At 36.8% G+C, this 27,369-nt stretch overlaps 1 protein-coding gene across 3 annotated transcripts in view; it reads right to left on the minus strand.

Annotated features, from left to right (window-relative positions):
- Nucleotides 1–676: 676 nt before the first annotated feature.
- LOC117982148 (protein qui-1) overlaps nt 677–27,369 on the minus strand; it is a 147,490-nt gene continuing 120,797 nt past the window's right edge. For 2 of the 3 annotated variants that reach the window (XM_069498940.1, XM_069498941.1), the window contains exons 19-31: nt 23,270–23,441; nt 22,466–22,584; nt 21,594–21,854; nt 20,207–20,377; nt 18,129–18,323; nt 16,868–17,066; nt 16,074–16,211; nt 9,995–10,081; nt 9,546–9,702; nt 9,168–9,240; nt 8,699–8,803; nt 6,034–6,109; nt 677–5,189 (exon numbers count right to left, since the gene is read on the minus strand). In XM_069498940.1, coding sequence (XP_069355041.1) covers nt 5,173–5,189; nt 6,034–6,109; nt 8,699–8,803; nt 9,168–9,240; nt 9,546–9,702; nt 9,995–10,081; nt 16,074–16,211; nt 16,868–17,066; nt 18,129–18,323; nt 20,207–20,377; nt 21,594–21,854; nt 22,466–22,584; nt 23,270–23,441 — 1,770 coding nt within the window. In that variant the 3' untranslated portion in view covers nt 677–5,172. The remainder of the gene's footprint in view (nt 5,190–6,033; nt 6,110–8,698; nt 8,804–9,167; nt 9,241–9,545; nt 9,703–9,994; nt 10,082–16,073; nt 16,212–16,867; nt 17,067–18,128; nt 18,324–20,206; nt 20,378–21,593; nt 21,855–22,465; nt 22,585–23,269; nt 23,442–27,369) is intronic. The other variant, XM_069498942.1, reaches the window with a different exon arrangement.

The following is a 27,369-nucleotide window of genomic DNA, read 5'->3' on the forward strand; positions in this document are numbered from 1 at the left end:
ATGCGCCTCTCGGATAGGCTTTTCATGTAAATTATGTTCTTATTTCCTCGTGAATATGTCTGATAAGGTTTATCAATAAAAGATTAGGAAGCTCTCGAAAAAATTCATTATAGAAATTATATGATACCAAACAATATTATCAAAACTACATAGGGGTTCTTGTTATTGTAAATTATTGAAGTACTTTTGTCTTTATCGGTTTCTTTGTTTACTTAAATTAAGTTCTGTAAAATATTAGGTAGATTAAATAAAAAGTGTGCCCATCAAATTCTTCAGTGCACCAAACAGTTCAGTTTTTGACTGTATTTTGTGGGATTAACACAGTGAAGTGGTGAGAGCTTAGTGTTTAAGGCGTCGGCTTCCTATTCCAGAGGTCTTGGATTTGATCCCGGGCACGCAACTCTAACTTTTCAGAGTTAGGTTAGTGTTTTATTAAGCAATTAAATATCACTTGCTTTAGCGCTGAAGCAAAACATCGTGTGAAAACCTGCATGCCTGAGAGTTCCCTACAATGTGTTCAAAAGTGCGTGAAGTCTGCCAATCCGCACTTGGCCAGCATGGTGGACTATATGGCCGAACTCTTCCCATTCTGAGAGGAGACCCGTGAGCCGGCGATGGGTTAATGATGATGATGATCATGATATAGGATCTAAGTAGCGTAAATAAAACCACATAATAAGAAACACAGAGAATATATTTCAGATATAACATCACGACAGGTCCAAAATAAAACTCACTCCACATCAAGTGAGGAATAGGAAACCACGAATATATAAAACTCTATACAAATAGTTAACAAGGTGAGTGACTAACATTACGATACAATTTATTGCGTACTTCGTGTAAACGTGACCTTAGGCTTGAAACAAGTTTAGCCCGCGTTCAGACTAGCGTTTCTGCACGTATTACGCTCTACGTAGTCTCTTACGCGCTTCAATTAACCGAACGTACGTGCACATGCTCATTGTGGCGTGTTCGCTCGAACCAGTATGATCCACTGGTTTGAAGAAGAAACGACTTGCTTATATACTTACTCGCTTATGAACACATCTATACGTTCGAGATGCACGTATGACAAAGGCGAGCGTATAATGCGCGTACATAAACGAGTTTATACGCGCAAAAAAAGCGCTAATCTGAAACCGCTTTGTAAGCATAGTGTAACCATAAGTTTGCCGCATGCCGCAATGCGGTAAAGGCATAGAGATGGTTTATCATTCATCTATGGGTAAGGCATGCGGTAAGCTCTGTGCGATGTGTACACTCTGCCTTAAGGTTTTAAAATTTAGCTTAGACTATAGAGTTAACTGTAAAAGATAATAAGATGAAGTAATGTTATTTTATCTATTTTTTTGATAAATTATAAAAATATAGGTAAATACATAGTAGATTTTAATATAATATGGGTAAAGGAAAGGCTTCAAAGGTTGTCAAAGTTTATAACTAATGTACTTAAAGTAGTACAAATACCAGTATCGGATAAAGTTTTCTGTCGATGCCTCGAGGGAGTTCTAATGCCGCGTCCACACTAATAAAAATGTGCGTCGTGTGCTGAACACTGCATGCGATGTAAATATTTCTTTTCCCTCTTAAATAATGCCGCATATAGCCTAGGTACTCTATATGCGAGCACTCCGTTTCTGCGTGGTGAATTTTAATTCATTTAAGTGTTATTGTGCGTTGAAAATGAACAGAACGACCAATAAGATACAATGTGCCGAAAATTTCTTTGATCTTCGACAAAAAAACCAACAGCAGTCGGAGCGCGTGCGTTTGATAAAAGCATTTGTGTGCATCGAACAATTGTTTTTGCCGAATACAACACAAAACGCATTTGTTTTATTGATGTGGACGCGTCCTAAGGTTTTATTCAGAAATTTTACGCAATAGAAACAAATTTTATCAAAGACACTAGCTTAATAATCTACAATTAAGTGCAACTACCTATGAAATATTATTGCATTTTCTAATTAATAACATCTAAATCCAATTATTTAAGTAACTATTTTCATGAAGTAATTATATTAAAATACTAGAACTGTTTGTGCTTAACTAAAAAAATTACAGACAAAAGTAACCACCATAATAATATTATAACAAAACATTATATTAATAATATAGTAAGTATAGATTAAGTACATAAAAAACGCTACAAAAACATTTTAATTTTTTTTTTATAGATGTGTCCGTAATCGCACGTATTTTTCGAAATTGGTGAATAAAAGAGTTCGAACCGATTTGTTATCGGCATAGCAAACAACAGTCTTAACACTTTGTTGCAAATAAATTGTTCACGATTAAATCACAGAATTGGCTTGAAAATGGTTATTCGTTACAAAATGGGGCAGCGATTACCTAGGACGATTCTAATGAAAATATGTACTATTTATTAATTAACTCTTTTCGATTGTGAGAAAAATAGTTTTTAATTAAAAATCGCTAGTAGATAGGATTGGTTTTTTCCCAGAATATTATTGATTTTACGAAGAAGTAAAATTACATTATAATATAAGTAATAATACTAACATCATTAAAAACAAAATTATTACTAACATGTTTCGACCTAACTTTTACTAGTGTTTAGTATTGTGTAAATATTAATAACTATAGACTAGGTGTTCACTAGAATATACGCTAACATTATTCATAGGGGTAACTTTAAATATTATGTACTTATTAAAAAGTCTTTATAAGGGATCACAGTTTGGAAAACTAGTTCGATACAATGATCGGGGAGATTATTTATTATTTAAGCTTATTATAGAATTTAAGAACTGAAACAAACAAAACGCGCGACGGAAAAGTGTCCAACGCGCCTCCAATGCGCGTCGGAGCCACGTTACGCTGTAAATTATTGCATAAGAAGAAGTACCTTGTACAAATGGTATATTTGTACGTGCGTGTCATCTTGCCGTTGCGCGCTTTATGCATTTCAGGTTACATGTATTTTTGAATAAGTAAAATATTAGCATGCCAATGCAATCTTAAAAATTATCATAAAAATGATTATAATAATATTAGGTATATCAAATTTTATTGGCCACGTATTTACGTTACCATTTTATAAAAAAAAATTAAAACTTTTTTTCAAAGTAACATGAACCATTAACTAGGTATAAAAAGAAACGCTGAAGTTAGCTTCAGTTAGTTTAAATATTATGTTACCGTTAATTTAAATTTTAAAAAACCGTCAAATCTGCCATTAAAAAACTAAGTAGGTAGGTACACTATATTGACACGACTAAAAGTAATGCTGCTTATTTTTAACGTATCTTTTTTAGTCCTATCAAATTTTTTAAGAGTTCTTTTTTATATGAAGAACTAGATGATACCCACGAATTCATCCGCGTCGATTTAGGTGTTTTAAAAATTCCGTGGAAACTTTAATTGGATATAAATCTTTATAGTTGGATCTGGGATAAAAAGTATCCAACGTCCTTCTCCGGGATATAACCTAACGCTGTACCTAACTTCATTAAAATCGGTTAAACTGTTGGGCCGGGAAAAGCTAGCAGACAGACAGACAGACAGACAGACAGAGAGACAGACACACTTTCGCATTAATAATATTAGTAAGGATTGATGCAGAGTTCTGGAATCTATACTATATTTTATTGTTATCAATAATAATATTATACTCTAAATACCAGAACTAACACGTACTTAATTTATTGTTGATAGGAATAAGGACCAGTTTCAAAACTTAACCAGTCATTGATTAACTAATTGCTTCAAACCTATTTCTAATATCCCGAGCACAAAAATAAATCAATTACCTATTTCTGTGGTCCGAAGTGTAATTAATCACATTAAGTATAGTAAAAAACCAAAAAATAGATAGAATATCATTCAATAATTCAAAAGATTTGTTTATTAATTCAAATGAGTTTAATATTAGGTACACCGAAGTTATAATTTGTAAATATTTTTATAAATAAATAATTAAACAAAGGTCCAAAGTTTAACAGCAAGAAGGGTGGTTGATGAAAGTAAAAACAAATTTAAAATTACGATCAGTATTTTGATGCCTAAAGTACGAAATAACTGATATTATAGTCAAATTAAAGAAACTGGTCCGAAAACTAACTATTACTACAAGATCACATTGCGTAGAGGCTGGAAGTCTAGAATTACTTAGGTATCTACGCTAAATAACCTTACTAAACGCTTACTGTTATGATATTAATATAGAAACAGACTGTGCTATCATGCTTTGTCATATATATTTTTATGCATCATAGTTTTTGATTTATCGTGCAAAATGTCGAAAAATTACCACTGTAGTACTACGGAACCCTCGGTGCGCGAGCCTGACTCGCACTTGGCCGGTTTTTCCATTTTAGCTACGGCAATCTAAAAACGTAGGTATTCATTCACGCTTAGACGAGCTCTTCTTGCTCTATTGTTATGAAAGATTTATTATTAATTTACAATTCAATATTTTACAGATATTAATTTTATGATTATTTTTACCAAGATAAAGACGACATTAAAGCACATAAATTAATGTTCAGGAAAACTTGCTAACTTCGCATAACACCGATTAACTCAGGGTCCTGGATATGAATAAAAAAATTCTCGACGTTATGTGTGGTTAACTTTACAAGTTGAATGCTCAAGTTCCTGAAAAACTTAGGAAAAGGGCAACTAAAGCTAAAATTAAGACATCGAATACTCATATTCTTTGTAGTAACGAAATTATATAATAAATATAAGCATTCTTGGTTGTGTAACCAATATAGGTACTTAGGTACTTCATTCAGTTCAAAACATAAATTATTGTTTTTAAAACATTGAAATAAGCCGTTACGAAAGGTTCTGGTTTTAAATAATCATATAATCTGTTTCTATCCTATCTTCCTTCCAAGAATAATAAGTATATTCGCAAGATTCAACAAACAATGAAATAATTTCATAATAATGTATTGAAAACGAAGTTAGTTCTGTCTCGGTAAAATTAAATTATTATTAATACGCAATATTTCAATCCATTAAAAGAGCTATACAACAAATAAATTTAAACAGTTATCCAATTACTGTACAAATTCATTGTTTAAATTAAAGTCTGCGTAGCTGTAATAAATTGGCAAATAAATTGAGACCAGCTCAGTAAAACAAGTTAAGATAAAATCTAAAAGTACATTACGTTAATTAGATTTACTTAATTTACTATTACTCCACCATGTGTTCTGAAAAGAAATTACATATTTTACATAATATACTAATGAAAATATACGTACAATTTGTTTCAAAGTCAAAGTCAAATCTTATCCAAAGTATTGTACACTTTTTGATTGTCAGTTGTTGGATTTGTAAGATGATAGGTTAAGTGGAAACTTAAAACTAAAGCTACGAGAGTTCCAAACGTGCCCAGGTCTGAGAAGAGCCCACAACAAACTCAGTTTGTCCAAAAGTCTTTTTAGCACATTGTATGGTGATACAAGCATTTGAAAAAACCAGAAACTCGTCAATAGCAGTAAGAGGAAGATGTTAGGGACGGTACATACAGGTTGTACCCAGAACGCCAGCAAAAACGAAGAAAGGTAATAGTACGGATGATTACTGGTATGATAACACAAAAAACGCGAAAAAAATATTCCTATGTATTGTAAAAGTTCACGATATATTGCAAATAAAACATCTGACTGACGCTAGAGGTCAACGAACGTGGCGTAAGCCACTCGGAGTCAATTCCGCGTCGTAGGCGGGGCATTGACCTTAGTTTTGCACGCTATACATTGCAAGATACTAAATCACCAAAACTACAAAATGAGGCAAACGGTTATTGGTATTGGATTGTGTTTAGGTAGTATAATATAACAATAACACTAAGTTTTTGCTAGCGTTCTGGTTACACCCTGTATTATTAGGTACCTATAACAAATTACGAGGTAGATAAAGATATGTCTTTAAATTACCTAAAACAGTATCATGATCTACAAGATCGAAAAGGGAGTATTTGTTATTCAAGTTAGTGTTACGTATATGAAAAGAAAAAATAAAGAAAAAATAAGATTATAAGTTTAAACCTACCTTGTTCTTCAACCGGAGTATGATCTTCATCAGATGAATCGACTCTCTCGATCAGAGAGCTTTGTTTCGATAGTGACTGTATAAAAAATTACATATTAATAAATGAAAAATATCATTAGACAACTAGAAGGTTAGGTAGGTACTAGCACGACTACTAGCAAAGCATTAAACTTAGTGTCATGATTCAAATAAATATATATAGCATTATCATGACGTTAAATTTAAGAGAAATCGTATTTAAACATTTCCTACCTAACTAATATAAATAACATAACTACAGAGGCTTCGGACGGGTGTTTAAAGTTGTAATTTTGTCATGAAATAATCACGTAATCACGTAGTTCACTTTTTAATAATCGTCATATTTCAACAAATTAACACAAAATAATATTAAACTATACCTTCCTCTTATATAACTCTATTGGTCAAAACCGCATTAAAATCAGTTGCGTAGGTAGTTTAAAAGATCAAGATCAAGCGATAATAATATGATACAAAATAAATTAGTTTCTGAATCTATATAATATATGTACATTTTTTTCGTTCTTAATTGGTTCGTAAACACAGTAACATGAATCTATAAATACTCGTTATTATATTTCTGAAAAGTGAAGTTATAATAAAAGTTATCATTAATTCGAAAGGAAATCATTCCTTTAAAGATTGGTTCAGTTCAAACTTATCGAACTTATTCAATAAGTTTCCACAGAAAATGGACTACCAACAAAGGAATCCATATCATTGTGAGAAAATTTATTTCAAGAGAAGTAATATTAAAATATTTGGGATGGCTACATATTACGCTTAGTGTAGCTACTAGTTATTAAATAAGATATTGTGGATAACTAAACTAAAATAAAATAACGGGTCTAACAGTATTGTTATCCATTTCATAATGTTTGCTGCAAAAAAGGATGGCACTAGATTTAGACCTATCAAATTAGTTTAGAGATAATGCACAAAAGAATTAGCTACACTGTTTTTGTCTAAATTACTTAGGTACAAACTATAGTAAATTAGATATAAATAAATGAAAAATATCATTAAACAACTTGAAAGTTAGGTAGGTAGTACTAGCACGACTTCTAGGAAGGCATTGGACTTAGTTTCATGACTTAAATAATGTAATTCGTTATATTGCACTATCATGACGATATATTTAAGAGAAATTGTATAATATACACATCTATATCAATACTTATAATAAAACTGTAACAGGTCCAATTCTGTACATTGAAGATATTTTGAATTTTTTTTTTCGAGGGCACTCTATAATCGATACTGAACCCAAAACTGTAATTTTTTAATTTTTGTCTGTCTGTCTGTCTGTCGGTCTGTCTGTCTGTCTGTCTGTCTGTCTGTCTGTCTGTCTGTCTGTATCACGGCCGCGCATCACGCTGAAACTACTGAATGGATTCCAATGAAACTTAATACGATTTGAGGTCATACTGTGAGGAAGAACATAGGATACTTTTTATCCCGAAATTCAGCATGGTTCCCTTAGGAGAGGGGTTGAAAGTTAAAATGTATACTGAGCTGTAATTCATTAACGCGTAGTCCGATTTCATTCATTCTTTTTTTGTTAGAAAGGGGATATTTTAAAAATTGTTCCGTAAATATTTCAAGGTCATCGGTTTTTAACCAACTGTCAAAAAGGAGGTGGTTCTTTTTTTTACATCGATTTTTTCGAGGTTTCTGGACCGATTTGCAAATTATTTTTTTAAATCAACAGAAGAAGTTTTCGTGGTAGTTCCATAAAAAATTCTGGATCCAACTCCTTAATCCTGATGCTGCAGGGTTACTGCCCGCCTAAGTTATCAAGATTCAGGAAGCGTTCAAAGTGAATTCATATTATAGGTACCAAGCAACGACTGCATTCTCAGATTTCAAGTCCCAACTCCTCAACCCTGATGATGTAGGGTACAGCACTCCTAAACTATAATGATTCAGGAACTGCGCATGATGCAAAATTATTTTAGGTACGAAGCATAGGCTACATCATTGAACTTCGGATCCCAACTCCTCAATCCTGATGCTGCAAGGTACTGAACTCCTAAATCGTGGGGATTTGAGAATTTCTGATAGTGAATTGATATTTAAAAAAAAAAAATTGAATCGATTGTTAGGCGGAACGAAGTTCGCCGGGTCAGCTAGTACTAATAAATAAAATTGAAGTGTCTGTCTGTAATTTCAAAATAACTATCTCATATTAAGCTCATATGGTTATTTGTACTGTACCGTAACTGAATCACACTTTTTGAATTTTTTGTCTTTCTGTCTGTCTGTTTGTCTGTTGTATTTTACTGTACATTCCCTGAAATAGTCTAACATCCAGGTGACTTTTCAGTGCCCTTATTGCAGTACAAAATGATAGAATTTTGGTTGATATCAGCTCACAATTATTCCGATCAATTTTCACATAAAATAATATTATAAATGTGAAAGTGTGGATGTTTGTTACTCAATCACGCAAAAACTACTGGACGGATTTGGCTGAAATTCAGAATGGATATAGATTATACCCTGGATTAACACATAGGCTACTTTTTATCCTGGAAAATCAAAGAGTTCCCGCGGGATTTTGAAAAACGTAAATCCACGCGGATGAAGTCGTGGGCATCAGCAAGTTAACATATAAGTACAATAGCATTAGGAGGTAAGTTACCTTATTGGAGCGACGTCGAGGTGGCGATATTTTGTTCCATAGCGCTTCCAACTGGTCGAAGTGTTGAGATTGTGCTATTGCTGCTTGTTCTGGGCCCAGACTCACCTACAAATTAGGTAATAATTAGTATCTTCTGAAATACCATCTCAGCAAGCCCAGGATCAACAAAAAATTAAAAAAAAAGAAAAGATTATTAGCCATGGCCCTTAACTAACATTCCTCTTTCCCCTCCAGTTAAGCGTGAAGCTTGGAGTAGGTACGACAATAGTGCAACGGGTGGGTTTTGAACTGGCGACCTTGGCTATTGAGGCTCTAATTGTAGCGCCAATGATGATGATGAAACCAGTAGATCAAAGAGTAGGGATGGATTGGCTGACATTGATCTCATAATGTAGAATTGACCGCCCTATTTCAGGAAAGAATTATTGAAAAAAAAATCTTTAAATAATTTTCTGAAGCAAGATCTTACCTGTGAGCCCAAGTCTTTATTTTTCGCTTCTTGAATTTTTGATATCTCTTCCATAGATGCTGATACGGAAAATCTAAAAAATACATAATCAAATGATACGTAGGTAATTGAAATTCACAGGATTGTTAAGGGTGATGCATTCGCTGTTCGCTTAATATTTTAGGAAAGTGTTCTAGAATATTAAGTTGAAAGATTTTTATTTTTGTTATATGAAACAAATGTAAGGAAAATAACATTTAAGGTGCCCTTAAATTTTAAGAAGCATTTCGGTATTCGGGAATCGAGATCTAATTTGTAATTTTATGATGTCGCAAGGTTATAATTTAACAAAAAAAGTTTCAATCACACTTATAGTTACAAATGAGGAATAACTCTTACCGCCTCTTTAGCCGTTCATCCACTTGCGCCATCATGGCTGCAGAAGTAAGATGTCCATATTTCTTCTGCCACGTGTACGTGTCCAACGACACTTCCTTCTTGAGCAACCTTCTCATTGGCCGCTTCGGAGCAAGCGGCCGTAATTCTGTAAACCAATCTGGATTGATAGGAATTAAAGTGATTAAAAAAAAGTTTCTTACAAGAATTTTACATCAATCAGCGATATAGCGATGACAATATTTCAAAATCTATTGTTTCCTTCGAATATTTCTTAGCATCGTCAAGATAGGGACTTCTTTAGACTTCAGAGGACAATTCAGACGACATGTGTCATACACAACTTTGAGAACATTATGGAGAACTCTAAGGCATGCTGGTTTCCTCACGATATTTCCCTTGACCGTTCAAGCAAGTGATATTTTAATTGGTTAAAAAATTTAGTTACATACCATCAACGTCCTTTGTGGGCGCGGCGTATGTAGGTATTTTCACGTAGGTAGCAGGCGTGTTATGGAGGCAAATGATCGGCAAGCAACCTGTTGATACGTTGTTACTGCAGCGGTTATTAATGGATCATATAATTAATTCACTCATTCGTGAATAACACAATAGTTTTGTTCTATTCTGTACTCGGGAATGAATGATGTTTGTGTAGTTTTGCTCCTAAATATATTGTCTATTTCATTTATTATTTATTTGTTGTTATTTGGTCGTTATCAATGTATCATCGTCATAATTTTAAAGATGTTATCGTTCTTGTTTACGAATATTGACATATAATATTATATATTATTTCTTATTAAAATAATTTATTTAATAGAAGATTTTTTGGTCGAATTATTTTGTAATTTATCTCCCATTGAATCGGAACCTACTTACCTAATTAAAAATTTACAAAAAGTAATAATAATGAACTCTTGTTAATTAAAGCAAGAATTCTTATATTACATCTGTCGATCTACATATCATAGCGTCATTATTAGATCATGATCTATATAATTATTATAACTGATAAAATGAACTTTATATTGAGACAGTTAGTACTTTTCTACTAGTTCTGTTCTCAAAAAATCCTGCGTGAAATTTATTAACGAGTGTGCCAGTCGTATTTGAAAGAAAAATCTACTAAAATATAACAAGGTCAAGCTTTGTCTTCTGAAGATATGGAATAGAAAAATGGGATATTTGTGGGAAAATTGATTCGTAATACCTATTATAGCAATTCCATTCTAGCGTGCGAGGACGCGGAAAGACTTTTCCGTGAAGTTCGAACCTTGCGGCGATATTTTTCCTTTTTACAAATTATTGAGGAGACTTCTTTGAGTAGAAAACTTGAAGTAGACTACGAACTCGTATTATAATAATTCGCTAAAAGCCATATTCCATTTCGATAAAAGCTATATTATGAAGATAACCTTACTTTGGAAAATTTATTATGAAGATAACCACCACCATCGATATCTAGGCTCTACCACTCCTATATGTAAACAATATTTGCCTATATGTAAAAAAGTCGTTTTTCTAGGTAAATTAATTATTACCTATTAGTATTTCCATAAATAAATTAATTCTATATAGATAAACTTTTGTTAGGACCAGGTAAATATACCGAGCACATGTTTGGAAGTGTTGCATATGTGTGTAACGATTGTACATGTGTGCGATGGTGCCTCATCGTTATGTCTCTTATTTTATTAAAGCAGTGTGACTACAGCTACCGTGTTTCTCACTCGTGTTTCCCCGATGTAACAGTGGCGACGAGCGAGCGCGATAAAGTACCTACGTCCGGAAATTGTAAAAAAATGTCGGCTGAAAAATTTGGAATTTTGTCGACTTTTGACCACAGTATCCACTCGTGGAAGTCGTATAAAGGCCGGCTTTTACAGTGGTACATCGCGAATGATATAAACGCAACAACAGATGCGGCGGGGATTAGGCGCCGGGCTATTTTGCTGAGCGCACTAGCAGAAAAATCATACCAACTGGCGGTGGATTTGGCCTTGCCGAAAGCGTTAGAGGACGTGCCATTCGAGGAGATTCTAGATACGTTGGACGCGCATTTCACACCCAAACGGTTGGGCATCGGTGAGAGACACAAATTCTACGTTGCTACACAGCAAGCGTCGGAGTCGCACACAGAATGGGCGGCTAGACTGCGAGGGCTGACGGCTCACTGCAATTTTAGCAACGTGGAAGAAGCGTTACGGGATCGCTTCGTGATAGGCATGCGGCCGGGACTCGAGAAGGAGAAGCTGTATGCCAAGGACATCACGGAGCTCACACTCACAAAGGCAGTGGAGCTGGCGGAAAGTATACGCTGCGCGCACGCTGGAGCGGCTAGCAGCTCCGCTACAGGCATCAATGCGAGCGTGGTTGATGAGGAGCGCGGCGCCATGTTCAAGATCGAAGGAACGAAAAGTGATAAAAAAAATAGTGTGAGTGCTAGTGCGACAAAGTCTAAATGCAGCGTCTGTGGATTTTTCCATAAATCAAAAATCTGTAAATATAGGAATTTCGTCTGTAACCGGTGTCATGTCGCCGGGCACCTTCGTAGGGCCTGTCCTCAGATAGGGTACGTAGCCACAGGCGGTACCGCCGAGGACGACGATGACGATGGTAAGTTATATAATATACGTTCGGTGAAGGGCGAGCCCATGGTGGAATCGGTGTGCATCCGCGGATTAAAAATAAAGTTCGAAATCGATAGTGGTTCATCAGTAACTGTTATACCCGAGGATACCTACACAGAGCATTTTAGTGACATACCGTTGACAAAAAGTAACAAAAGGCTCATAAGTTATACAGGAGATAACATTTTATGTGTAGGTATGATTCGCGTACCTGTCTCGTTCGACGGACGCTCGCGTACCCTCGACGTATTTGTTGTACGCGGCGGCGGCCCACCGTTATTGGGTAGGGATTTTATTTCACTTTTTAGATTGGAGCTAACTTCGGTTAATTATTGTAAAGAAACCGAAAATCAAGTTGAAAAGCTTCAAACGCAATATCCTTATATATTCTCAGGTAGATTAGGATGCTTTAAGAAATATAAAGTGTCATTGACCTTAAAAGACGATTCGAAACCAGTTTTTTTTAAGGCTAGGCCGCTCGCGTTCGCCTTACGAGATAAAGTTAATAAGGAAATCGATAGATTGCTCGAGTTGGGCGTACTAGAACCCGTGGAGCATTCTGAATATGCCTCGCCAATTGTACCCGTGCTCAAGCGAAATGGCTCAGTAAGATTATGTGCTGATTATTCGGTCAGTATAAATAAACAATTAGTTATTGAAAAGTATCCGTTGCCCACAGTGAGTGAGCTATTTTCAAAGCTTCACGGGGGCCAAAAGTTTACAAAGGTTGACCTCTCTATGGCTTATAACCAATTTGTATTAGATGAGGAATCTCAGAAAATTACCTGCATTAACACACATCGTGGGTTATATAGGTACACTAGGTTAGTGTTTGGGCTAGCCTCTGCACCGGCTATTTTTCAGCGCGCAATGGAGAGTGTATTGTCAGGCATGAACGGGGTACTTTGTTTATTAGACGATGTTTTAATAACCGGGGCCAACGATGGTGAGCACTTGGATCGGTTGCACGCGGTGCTGCAAAGGTTACAGGAGGCAGGGTTAACGCTACAAAAGGAAAAATGCGAATTTTTTAAGGATGAAGTAAGCTATTTAGGGTACATTATAAACAAAGACGGGTTGAAAAAATCGCCTTCTAAGGTCAAGGCTATTTTAGAGGCATCGGTTCCCACTAATGTTAATCAGTTACAGTCATTTTTAGGCCTAGTTAATTACTATCGCAGTTTCGTGCCCAGTGCATCAACAATCTTAAGTCCCTTATATGACTTGTTAAAAAAGGGCGTTAAGTGGAATTGGGGTCAACTTCATAGTAAGGCATTTAATACAATTAAAAGGCTGTTAGCGTCGGATCAAGTGCTTACTCATTTCAATCCTAACGCAAAAGTAATTTTAACGGTCGACGCATCCCCAAGCGGGTTAGGTGCAATTTTGTCCCAAATCGGAAGCAACGGAACCGAGAAACCGGTGGCCTTCGCGTCGCGAACGCTTAGCGTTGCTGAGAAACATTATTCGCAAATCCAGAAAGAAGCCACGGCTATAATATTCGGGGTCCGACGCTTCCACCAGTATTTGTATGGTAGGGCAGATCCCTTCGTACTTCGTACTGACCATAAGCCTCTCATATCAATATTCGGTCCACACAAAGGTATTCCGGAAGTATCGGCGAACCGCTTACAGCGATATGCTATGTTTTTGAGTGGCTATAACTATACTATAGAATACGTACGAAGTCAAGACAACAGCGCGGACTACCTGTCACGCGCGAGCCTCCCCGCCCCCGCGTCCGGGGGAAGCGGGCCGGGTGCGGCGGAGGGGAGCGCGGGGCAGTGCGCAGACGCAGCCGCGGCATTGCATGATCGCGCGGCCTATGTATGCTTCGTAATCGACGGGTCGCTCCCGGTGTCGCTAGACGAGTTACGTAAGGAAACGGAGAAAGATGCGATACTGTCGCGAGTGTCGAGGTATGTTTTACGAGGCTGGCCGCCTAAGGTAAATGATATCGAAATAAAGCCATATTATTTTTGTAGGATGCAACTCTCGCTGGAAAACGGTTGTCTTATGAGGGGGCATAAGGTCGTAATTCCAGGCACGTTAAGAGCGAAGGTACTTTCGGAACTACATTCTTCACACCTAGGCATGGTAAAAACTAAAGCGGAATGTAGGTCGCGTTTCTGGTTTCCCGGAATCGATGCCGCTGTAGAAAATTTAATAGGTACTTGTAACATTTGTCAACAGTTACGACCTGCAGCACCTCGGGTACCCATTTCGCCTTGGGAGTTCCCATCGCACCCCTTCCAACGCGTCCACATGGATTTCCTCGGTCCGATTAACGGTCGTACCTATTTAGTTATAGTAGACGCGTATACCAAATGGGTGGAAGTATACGATATGGTCACCACTACCACAACGGCCGCGGTCATTGAAAAGTTATATGAGTTCATGTCACGATTTGGGTTAATGGAATTTCTTATAACAGACAATTTTGCCTCTTTTTGTTCGCAGGAATTTTTAAAATTTTGCGAAGTAAACGGTATCACGCACTTGACGTCGCCCGCGTATCACCCGGCTAGTAACGGCCAGGCAGAAAGCTATGTCAAAATAATAAAAAAAGGCATTAAATCGAGTCTAATGTCTAGTTGCAGTTTAAAAGAATGCAAACTTAAAATGTTAAAATACCTACTCGACTATCGAAATTCCGTACATTCCACCACGGGGTCGTCGCCGGCGCACCTAGTTTATGGTCGTAAATTAAGAACACGATTAGATTTGATAAATCCAATGTCATCGCCGCCCTCGTCTGTCGCCTTGGCTAATTTTGTTAAAAATCAACAGTATACGCAAGTTAAAGATCGTGGAGGAAAAGTTCAAAAAACATTTTCGTTGGGTGATAATGTCTTATACAAAAAATATAGCACAAATAACAAGTTCATTTGGTGCAAAGGAGTAATTGTTAAAAAGCTCGGTAGAGTAGTTTATTTGGTTAAGGATTGCGAAACGTTATCAGTTGTAAAGAAACATAAAAATCAAATGGTTTTAAGTAAAGAGACAATTAGTAACAACCTCGACTTCTGGGACGATGACAATATGGGACAACAGTCAGCATCCATTAACGTTTCTATGCCGACACAAACCGACGGCGGTGGGAGTAATGAGGAACCGGCAACGTCACCCGTGTCGTCCGGCACGTCGGGCTCGGCTGGCACGGCCGCTGCGGCCCAGACGCCGATTGCGGAGCCGGCATCAGTACTCGAGGCGTCCGACTCGACCGCGGCATCCGGAGCACCCGCCACGCCGCCGTCACCGCCAGCAGCAGACATTAGGTCGCCAGACCCATCTAGCAGAGTAACGATGACCAGAGGAGTCCGTCGACCCGAGACATCCGACGATGAGAGCCGGGAGTTCTTCGAGTGTATAGAGAGTGGTATCCGGAGGCCCTCTGCTCGAACTCGAAGGAGGTTGTTACGTCAGCGTCTCGATAATTAGATTAACAGTATTACTAAGTATAGATATTACACGGGATTGTCAATCTAGGGGGAGGAGTGTTGCATATGTGTGTAACGATTGTACATGTGTGCGATGGTGCCTCATCGTTATGTCTCTTATTTTATTAAAGCAGTGTGACTACAGCTACCGTGTTTCTCACTCGTGTTTCCCCGATGTAACAGGAAGAAAGTTCATTAGATATTATATTAAGCAGATATTATTGGAAATTAGTCTATAAATTTTTAAGGATTGTGTTACTTAGGTATATAGGTATAGTACGCGACAGTTCGAGAATGCAACTGGGGTGGAACGCATCGCACACCTGCACAGCCCCCGCGCTAAACCGGTGCAGACGAACGCGGGTGACTTGCGGGTGTGCAGGGCGTCCCCCCTCATACCCCGATTGTCATCTGGACTTGTCGCGTACTATATACACATATATTGATAAAATACGTACCTCTGTCCAGAAGATGTACGACAACTCGCGAACAGTCGCTGGTGATTTGAAATCCCAACAACGGCACGTGGAGAGCGAACGACGTCAGGGCCAAGCCTCGCTTCGTCTCCCAAATTATAAGAGTCTTGTCCTCCGCGCCTAGTAAAATACCATCATCATCATCAACCTATCGCCGGCTCACTACTGAGTACGGGAGTCCTCTCAGAATGGTAAGAGTTAGCCATAGTCTATCACGCTGGCTAAGTGCGAATTGGCAGACTTCACACAGCTTTGAGAACATTGTGGTATTGGCTGGCATTGATAAGGTCGCCCTGTATTTTTAATTCTTTGTCATAGTATTAAGCAATAAAGATGTTTTAAAATTAAATTAAACTATGGAGAAATCTCAGACATGCAGGTTTCGTTACGATGTTTTCTTCGCCGCTAAGCAAGTGATTGCACAGCTCCGAAAAGTTAGAGCTGCGTGCCCGGGATCGAACCCCAACCTCCCGAATAACACACCGACTAAATGATGGCAAATGATTTCTTTAATTTTCGGGATACACTGAGAATATGATTTAATATAATAGATATTATAGAGATGCTGAGCATCATAGATAATGTAGATATTTCACGCTCCAAAGGATTGCCCGGGTCGCATTTTGTATCGACGCGGTATATTCTACAAAAACACTACCGGTTTCTTAAAAAACATGAGATTTTCCCTGCCAGTGTTGGATACAAACGTTCTTTACGTACCTAATGTTACTCCAACATGAGCATATTTACGGAACAAAAGGACTTTCAGTACTTACCCGATACAGCGATAGATCCATCGCCAGTAACCTTAACACAGGTGACTTTCCCCAAATGTCCCGATAGCAGATGCACGTCGGACCCAGTGTTGATGTCCCATACGATTAGATTGTAGTCCCATGATCCGGACACCACTTGCGTCTTGTTTGTTATGGACACTGCCACGCAGGTCACTATGTCTGAATGGCCTACTAGAACCTGTACGAAAACGAAAATAATTAAATAATTTTGATATGGTTCTACTTAAGAGTTTTTTTGTCACAGAACGCTGTCTACGACTTTGCCATTTCATAAAAGAGCAAAGCAAAAACACTTGACAGTAAAGGTACATAATCCATACTAATATTAAATGCGCAAGTGCAGTGTCTGTCTGTCTGCCCATCTGTCTGTCTGTCTGTCTGCTAGCTTTTCACGGCCCATCCGTTCACCGAAATTTAGTACAGAGGTAGCTTGCATCCCAGGGAAGGCTACTTTTAATCCCGGAAAATCAAAGAGTTCCCACGGGATTTTTAAAAATCTAAATCCACGCGAACAAAGTCGCGGGCATCATCTAGTAATAAATTACACTTTTTGATGGTCCGTTTTTGGATTTGTAAGATGATATAGTGGTACAGGTTAATTAATTTTACGCATGGAACTAGAAAGTAATAATTCTTAGAACGATTACTTCCTAATTCCATGATTTCACGCTATCTCTTATTTTCAGAGGAAATTTTGTTTTCATTTTTTTGTATCTTTCCGTAAAAATTCTTCGTAAGGATTCTTGTTTTCACTTTATAGTTATTCTAGTACCGTAGACCTATTCCACTTCTTGATACGCCTTACTCACAACCTTGAATGGGAAGCTGGAAGAAATCTCTGTTTAGAGATAAGCATTTCCAATGTAACTTAATTTATTATTACTTTGTAACTACAATTTTGGTACATGTAAAATAAAAATAAAATAAATAAATAAATAAAAATAATGTTTTCCTTGTTAGTTGATTTACTTTACAACTAGGGTTTTCTTTTTAACTGTGGTTTTCTTATAATTAAGATGTTCTCTTATCTGGGGTTTTCTTTAACTGAGCTTTCAGCGACATGTCCATAGAGCCTGTCAAGCTGTCACGACATGTTGCGAGTCAGCCGTCAAAGCGAAACAAGTCACCCGTTCAGTGTGGGAAACCGAACGCTTTTCCTCCCCGATGTCTCCTTCAGCTAACGCCCAGATTCTCACCGAGTGGTCTCCATCTGACAATATCTAAGAGAATAGAACCATACCTGTGATAATTTCCCGCCATCCAGTTGCCAAACTTTCAGCGACATGTCCATAGAGCCTGTCACGACATGTTGCGAGTCGGCCGTCAAAGCGAAACAAGTCACCCGTTCAGCGTGGGAAACCGAACGCTTTTCCTCTCCGCTGTCTCCTTCAGCTAACGCCCAGATTCTGACAGAGTTGTCCCCATCTGACAATACCTAAGAGAATATAAACATTTTATTATTAACTTGCTTACGCTCGTGACTTTGTCCGCGTGAACTACCTACACAAGTTAAGTTAAGTAAGTAGTTTACCTAAACCATTCATTCATACAATTAATAATGTCTCGCCAAAATAAAATTTTCTTATACGTATTTACCATAGGTATTTCTGAAGCTTTTTCTGAAGGTACAGAGAAACAATACGCAGCATTAATACATTTTAAGACTGTTTAGTGCGAACTTTTAGTAATTCAATCCCAGGAAGCATTTCTACTAAATACCATTTTTAGAATAAATAAATAAAATATAATGTTTAATGTGGTCTGAATTCACACTAATGGAAAAGTTTCACAAGAAATCCGGAATGGCGAACACAAAAAATATTTAAAAGAAAAACTTCAAGAATTACAGCTTATTTGAAGAATTCGCTAATAACACTTAAAAATTTATTTCTAATCACTAAAATTTTAGATTTAATTATTTATTTATTAATTTGTAATGCTTAATGATTTGCACAAGTATAATTAAAATCTATTTTAACCATTTCTTAGTATACCTTAAAATAATAACAACATACAATTCTATTAAATTTTTGGGAAAGTTACAAGTCATCATAATCATCTCAACGCCAGTCCACTACTGAGCAACAATTAAGAAAATTAGTTTATTTTGCTGTACATAGTACAGTCGTACTTCAAGTACGAATACTGAAGATTAGAAAGGCATTAATTAATGTTCTTAAGTTTAATTAACTCGACAGAGGTAGAAACTACAGAAAATCAAGGCGGAGATTTTTAATTACTTTAAAAAAAGGCTACAAATTAATCCTTTGTACAGAAATTACTTTGTTCTGTGTCTAAATTAAAGAACACTTTTTTAATTATTCCATTGTGAGAGACAAAAGTTTACAGACAGATTTTGCAAAGTTAATTACTACGAGTGAAGTGTAGAGAGAGCCTTGGAGACATGGTCGCTAACTATGGGCCTCATAAGAAAGCTCAGTCACTCAGCGGGCGATGGAGAGAGCTATGCTTGCTATCTCGACGTGATCAAATCAGAAATGAGGAGATCCGTAGAACTAGAGTAACCGACATAGCTCAACGGGTTTGTGAAGCTGGCAATGGCAATGGGCAGGGCACATAGTTCGTAAAACCGATAAATGTTGGGGACCTAAGGTGCTGGAATGGCGACCTCGCACTGGCAGACGCAGCGTTGGAAGACCCCCCACTAGGTGGACGGACATTAAACGAGTCGCACGAAGTCGCTGGATTCAGGTGGCGCAAGACCGTGGCGTGTGAAAGTCCCTACAAGAGACCTATGTCCAGCAGTGAACGTCTATCGGTTGATGATGATGATGATGAATTTTCCTTTACATAAGTTTACGAATTTGCATAAGCACTGTTTCCGACACAATTCAACTGCACCTGATAAAATTATAGTATGGTATCCAAAAGTTATTTTTATCGTAACTATAATATAATCTATTACATATTGATATTTTTACTATAGAAGAATTAACATCCTTGACAGCTGAGATTGATGACACGGGATTTAAAAATCGTCACTTGGTATTAGGTAGGTAGATACTTAATTTAATTAACTAACTTAAGATAATTTATGTAAAGATTCGAAAACCATTAGGAGCTTTCAAACCATTGATCGATGAATCTAGAAGCGGATTTATTTGAAGCTGGAATCTGAATTTGAGGGTATTAGATGAGCTAATTGCCAGCTGCGTCTCTGAGAGTATATTGATGGACTTGAGCATGGATTTTGGCATATAATTACCTACGCTTCATATTACGAATGCGAATCATTGGGCAGTGACTCATGTTGGTTTAACATTTAGATTAAGATATACTTAAATTAATGGTACTTACCGCAAACTTCATATTGAGCGTAACATTAATGCTGGCGGTAGGGCACGTAGCCGAGTGAAGTACAATGCCGGAGTCCACGAGCCAAACGTGCACGTTCCTTGCACGGTCACCAGACATGGCGCGGCGACCATCCGACATCATTAGCAGTGTTTGGAGAGCAGATTGGTGACCCTAGATTTCGAAAATCAATTTTTCATAAGCCCCGCGCTTCATTCAAGATTCTAACTGATGCAACACCCTTGCTGCGCTCGGGAGTTACTCTACAATACCTCGTTACGCTTGGGATTCATCCCGGCATCCATAACATAAGACATTGCATTACCCCAATGTTGAATGATCTACTCTTAAGTACTATCTTTCCCACAATGCAGACAATTTCATTCTTTGTCTAGTATTATTGTTATTGTGAATTTTTTTATAAAAAAGAAGAACGCAGATCGCCTCGGTAATCTCGGTATTCTTGTCAATTTTTTGATGCATTTCTGTTTGGTCTGTATGAGCATGCTATAGTGACCCAATATTCTATAACCTAATAGTCATTTAATGTTAATTGAGGACTATGGTTTCACTTGACATATTTTATGGACAGTAGGTGGAATTACCTATGCACTAACCAGGATTTCAATGATATTATGTGTACCACCATTGATGTTGGAATCCCCTGTACCACTAATCGATATCTACGCCAGTGTACTGGAATGCTTAAATCTGGCGGAAGGGTGTAATCAATAAAATATTACAGTACCTTGCAAAATAGAATCATAAAGGACTGAAACTCAAAACCGTGACGCCATACGACACGATACGACGACGTTGCATATAATTCATTCAAGTTTTTCGAGGCAAAATTAACCGGAAATACAGCGTGGTATGACGCGATTCAATTTAACATAGCATCAGTGCTTTCTTCATACAAACGTAGGAGGGAAAATACAACAATATTCGATATTGTACGCACAAAACTAAGAATTATATCGATTTATCTTGTCTTTATCTAGGTTCATTGATATATAAAACATTGAAAAAAATATTGATTTAAAAGTTACGAGCCTCAAAAGATTCCTATTTTAACACTAAATTTATGTCAACTTTGGGCGTAAAATAAATAAGATTAGGAATATGAAATTTCTAAAAAAATTATCATTAGACATAGTTTATTTATTTATTGGTTGAAATAACTTTACTTTGCAAACATAAATTCAGTAGTTTTTTCTCAAAAATACTTTTCCTAAACCCTTTTCGCGCGCTTGATTTCGGTGAAAATCATCGTGCCTCTCACCTTTCTCATACAATGTCAAGTGAAAAGCAAACATGTTACGAACGTGAGCTGCCAATTTCGGTCGAGCGTCCTGCGTCACCTTAAAAGTAAACTACTACTTGCACTAACCTTATATGTCAATGAAGAAGAATTATCAGCAAGCTGCCACACAACTACCGTTCTGTCTTCAGATCCACTCAGTACCAGCAAGTTGTTAGGGCTGAATGTAACACATGTGATATGGCCCAAATGTCCGTTCAGTGTGGTTTGCAATCGATGCGTGGACAGCTGCCAGACTCTAACCAAACCGCGGGCACAACCGCTGGCTGCTAACTGACCGTCCCTGGATACTTCTAAACAGCTTATTGGTATCAGTTCACTTTGTTCTGCCTATCAAAATAAGCATCAATTAGTTGGCAATATAGTAAGAGCAACTCAGACTTTGGAAGCTAAATTAGATACTTACTTAATACAAACTAGTAGAACTCGATGGTATAAGAATATCGAAACAAAATAATATAAGAATTTATTCTAATAAATTTTTACCTATAACATATGGAGTTCTGATAAAATTCATCTAAATATATAGAAGGAAAGGGTGACTGAATAATCTATCAACTTGCAGCTCAAACTACTGGACGGATCGGGCTGAAAGGCATGCAGATAGCTATTATGACGTAAGCATCCGCTAAGAAAGGATTTTTGAAAATTCAACCCCCCAAGGGGGTGAAATAGGGTTTGAAATTTGTGTAGTCCACGCGGACGAAGTCGCGAGCATAAACTAGTATAATATAGAAGTAAATAATATGAATATTATGTGGGTCAAAATATTAAGGGTGTACCACCTACCGGTTGAATTAGGTACATTTTTCAATGAGACTGGTGGGAAGCAGCTAGATGAGGTAGGCTGAGGACCGGGTAGGGAAAGCCTATGTCCAACAGTGGATATCCATAGGATGACGATGAGGAGGACACATTTTAAATTTTTGGCGTAAACTTACTTGTAACAAGGTTATATTTGTGGTAGATTTAGTCTGTCGTCGCTTCAACATTTTCGTAGGCCTGAAGTTAGTCAAGTTATCCTCAGTGTGAAAGGAATATATTGTCACTCTGTTGCCACCTATGAAAGGAAACACAGATTTTCAGATCGTCAAGATAGATTTTTTTAAATCAGAAAACTCCCTGATAGGTATTTATATTTCAGGGTCCTTGGATTTTTATTGTTAATATTATTTAACATCAAAAATCCAATATTTAAAGCAGTTGTACCTAGCTTACTTTACTGGATTTTAATAATATGTAGTATCGTTTTGATTAATATTTAGAGCTTTTCGTCTTCTTATCAATAGAGTGGTAGCAATCTTTAACATTATGGTAGCATATTTTTTCCTTTAAAAATATCAAATAATATATGTATTTTTTATTTTTGTACAACCCGTTATGTAACAATACATTTATGGGATAGGTACCCTTATTTATTACCCTTCATTAGTTAGACGTGTTAAAGTGTTTTGTAACGTCGTTTAAACTGAGTCTAAAGTTTTTCTAATAAGACCTTAAACGAATACATTTTATAGTACATTTAAGTTCTCACGAGTTTATGCGAATGTTGCATATTTTTCTTAAACAACTAAGATAATATGAATTTAATTCAGAATCACAGTTGAAGTTGAATACTTATTAGGTAGAAGCTAAATTTTACTGTGGAGCTCTTCCGTACATCGGTATTTTGTTAAAATATATAAACAAAACTGTAGAATTAAAATCCATTCGAAGTTTTCGTTGGTTTACTCATCATGGCTTACCAGCAGCCAAAAGAAAGTGGTCCTTGTCAGCAATCGCCAGAGCCGCGAGATCGTGCGCCGCGGCCAATGTGCGAAGTAACTGGGCAGTGTGCAGGCTGTATATGTAGATACGCTGATCGGCACAGCCCACTGATACCCTGGACGAGTCGTGTCCAACGCAAAAACATTTTACCTGTTAGAAATAAAGAGAAGACATCACATATTATTACATAGGTATAGTACGTGACAGGTCCAGATCGCAATCGGGGTGGGGACGCCCCACACACACCAACACAGCTATACTATTTTTTTATTTTTTTTATTTTTTATTTTGTTTATATAGGTATTTATATAGGTATATAGGTATATAATATATATATACTATAGGTACCTACATCGATTTGTTACGTAATAAAACATTATTCAAAATCCAAGTTGCCCGTGAGGTAGGTACCTACCTAATATTTTGTGGTTTGTGGACTTACCAAGGAAGTTGCCTCGGCTTGACAAAAAGTTGGAAATAGATCAGAAGAACATATGTATGATTTTGCCGTCAGCTTTGCTTACGTAAAAAAGTTGTCAAGCGCAAGATAATCTTGTAAAAACTGCGCATATTATTTAGGTACTGTGTGTATGAACCCCTGTTAAAACTAATCCCACCAATTGCTACTATTGCTTAAGCACTTTAACATTAATTCATAAATTATAGCGTTTCAACACTAAACTCAAGCTTTTTGATATCAGCTATGAACTGTTCAAACAATCGGAAGCCATCACCTTAACCACCCCCAAGCAAATCGATGGAAGCTTAAACTGCTAAAAATTTGCCGGAGTCAAGTCTTCAGCAGTCTGAAGAAGAAGGCAATAGTTGTCAATGCGGAGAACTTGAAACTATTCTAAAAAAAGTCGTCTATACAAGATAAGTCCTGAACTACTATTTTACAGACTTTCACCTTCTTTGGATATAGTAACTGAAGATCACTAAATTGCTTTAGCTCCTACTCTTGGGTGCGAGAAATAATTTACTTTCAATTCGTAGAGAGTGCCCTTTAGCTCGTTTCATCTCAAACATTTAGGGATGATCTAATCATAACTGCTCCCTTTGGACCATTGATGAAATAATGATTTATTTGAGCCCCTTTTTTGTTTTGTTATTTATTGTTACACTTCGAGGAAAAGTTTTTTGCTAAGACAATACTTCCGTTCAGATAAATGGTGAGGGATTTGCTTAAATTTATTGTTGTTGTACGTGTTTTTCCTTAAAGCTAAGTGTTTAGTAGAAATAAAACTTGCAAAAGTCAGGGGTCATTGTCATGCCACAATATGAAGAATTTTTAGCAATTACAATTGTGATATCAGCCACATACGCACCACACACATATGCACATAATTAAAATTAAAAGAATATCAACGCGAGGTCTTACTTCGAGCCGAACCACCAGTAATATAAATAAAAAAAATAAAAAAGCCTTTATTTGAATACCTTTACCTTATTCCATTAGCAATCAACTAATAATTATAATCATTCATGTTTTAAGTATAACCTATTATAATTCTATTATGTTTTATTCTTTTTTATTTTCATAAAATTGTCATTAAATCATAAACATAAATTAATATTAATTACACAAATTACCTGTCAGTTACAATGATTATGATTTTTTAAATTAATTATTTGGGTTATTTTATTACAAATAATATATTAATATTAACAAATTACTACGATACTAAATCATGTCAATAATAATAGAGGTCAATTAAATGTACATTTTGAAAGTTACAATTTTTATATCATTCAGCGATATTATTATTATTATTCTTTATTTAAAGGTATAAACCCAATACAATATTATATAAACTTAAAACTAAAATACCTCGATATAGTCGCCGCTACGGCGTAGGCCACTAGTAATAATATAAACTTTGTTAAACTAACAACAATGAAACTTGTTTATATTTGCAACGTTGTGTAGCACATAATCCTACGTAACTTGGCAAGTTGCTTGCCTTTTCAAACTTCCCAAAGCATCATTCGCACGTGAGCCTCTAAGTTCTTCCGCTTTGCCAAAGTTACCCAAAACTTTGCGAATATTAATAGAGGTCGTATGTGAATCAAATTATGAACGAAGCTGTAAAACTTTCATGCATATTATAATAAATTTTTCTTAAATATTTCTGGCTCTTAGATTCTGACATAGTCTAACTTTGCTTAAAGGTATGATTCCGAACCACGATGCACGCAGCAGGGCTGCCGCAACAGTGCTGTCACCAGCTGTCACAGTCCTGTCGCGGCACTACTGGTCCCCATACAATCTCTGTAAGCTTATATGACTTTACATTCCGAGCTACGTTCCGAGTTAGCTAATGTTCCGCTACATTGCTGCCGCGACATTACTGCCTAGCTCGGAATGTAATGTCATATAAGCTTATAGAGATGATCAACCCATCGCCGGCTCACTACAGAGCACGGGTCTCCTCTCAGAGTGAGAAGGGTTTTGGCCATAGTCTACCACGCTGGCCATGTGCGGATCGGTAGACTTCACACACCTTTGAGAACATTATGGATATTTAATTAATTAAAACGCACATAACTCCGAAAAGTTAGAGGTGCGGGATCGAACCCCCGACCTCCGATTAGAAGGCGGACGTCCTAACCACTAGGCTATCACAGCTTCTATCTTACAGTATCACAAGCGTAATATCCCCTCATCGTTAAATACCACAATTTATTGTAACAATTTGTTGTTAAGTTTCCATGAAACAGTGTCTCTCAACAATAACTGAGGTATGTAATTCAAAAGCTTTATACTTATTACAAAACAAAAGTCTCTTCACAAACAATACTGAAAGGTGAGCTTGTGCCCTTTGAACTCTTGATTTTGAACAATAGCGTAAATTGCGTATAATTATTTATCCAGGTTTGAAACTATCCAAGGGTTTTCATTTTTAAGTATTATTATTTTACAAAAGGAGTGTTCCCTTTGTAAATATCTATTATGTAGGATACATATCTCTATACTCATTCTGCCCCAAAACTTTAATGGGCAAAATTTTATACGTGTGAATCATAATAGTAGACTAGCTGATGCCCGCGACTTCGTTCGCGTGTATTTAGGTTTTCCAAAGTCCTATGGGAACTCTTTGATTTTCTGGGATAAAAAGCCTATAGTCCAGGTCTTTAACTATACCGATGCAAAAAATCACGTCCATCTGTTGCTCCGTTGCGACCTGATTGAAGGACAAACCAATAAATCAACTGACTTTCGCATTTATAAATAACACGGGTAGTGATTATGAAAATCTAAACCCCATAGTACGGTTTTGTTTATTGAGGTACCTATCTTTCTTTAGGGATAGATATTGTTCATTTCACAACCTTATCCTCTCCAGATGTTCCTTATCAATTATCATCATCAAATCGGTCTGTGGAAGTAAACTGCTGTATGTAGCTTTTCTTGTTATCGCCACCACTGACCACACCCTGTCTTTAGCCTTCCTCATAGCACTCTCCTCTTCATATCGCCAGTCCATCGTCGTGCCGAAAAGCGCTCCTAACTAGAACGCGGTCTCCACTCTAGGACTTTTCCGGTCCAATGGCAATCGCTCTTACGATAAGCATGGTCAATGTCATTTCAACTTGCTCATGGTTTGGTCTTCTTTACTTTATACCTTCTTTATTTTGGGGATTTTATTATATCTTCATGAAGTTACACAAAATTTTAGTAATTTGATTGTCACACTATATTCGAACCTAAAATTGAAAACATTATAATTTTACTATCTCTAACTTCTTTAAAAATATTAACATGAGTTTTTCTTTACCGCTTTTTATAATTGGCACGATATTGTAAAGGCAGGCAGGCGTTTGCTATCTCACCCCATAACCTAGATATCCAGTTTACAACACCACATTTATTGGCCTAATTAAGTACGTATTTTAGTGCTGCACCTACTGGAAATTATCTTTCAGTGAAACTGATTATCCTTCAGGATAATAAATTCACGATAATAATAACACCGTCAACCTAGTGTAAAAGCGGATCAGCAACTCCGGTACGTCGACTCGGCTACTAGGTGACGCTGCGCTTATAGCTCGCCGACCACAGATAATTACAAGAGTA

The sequence above is a fragment of the Maniola hyperantus genome, chromosome 5 (assembly GCF_902806685.2).
Source record: "Maniola hyperantus chromosome 5, iAphHyp1.2, whole genome shotgun sequence".
Lineage (NCBI taxonomy): Eukaryota > Metazoa > Arthropoda > Insecta > Lepidoptera > Nymphalidae > Maniola > Maniola hyperantus.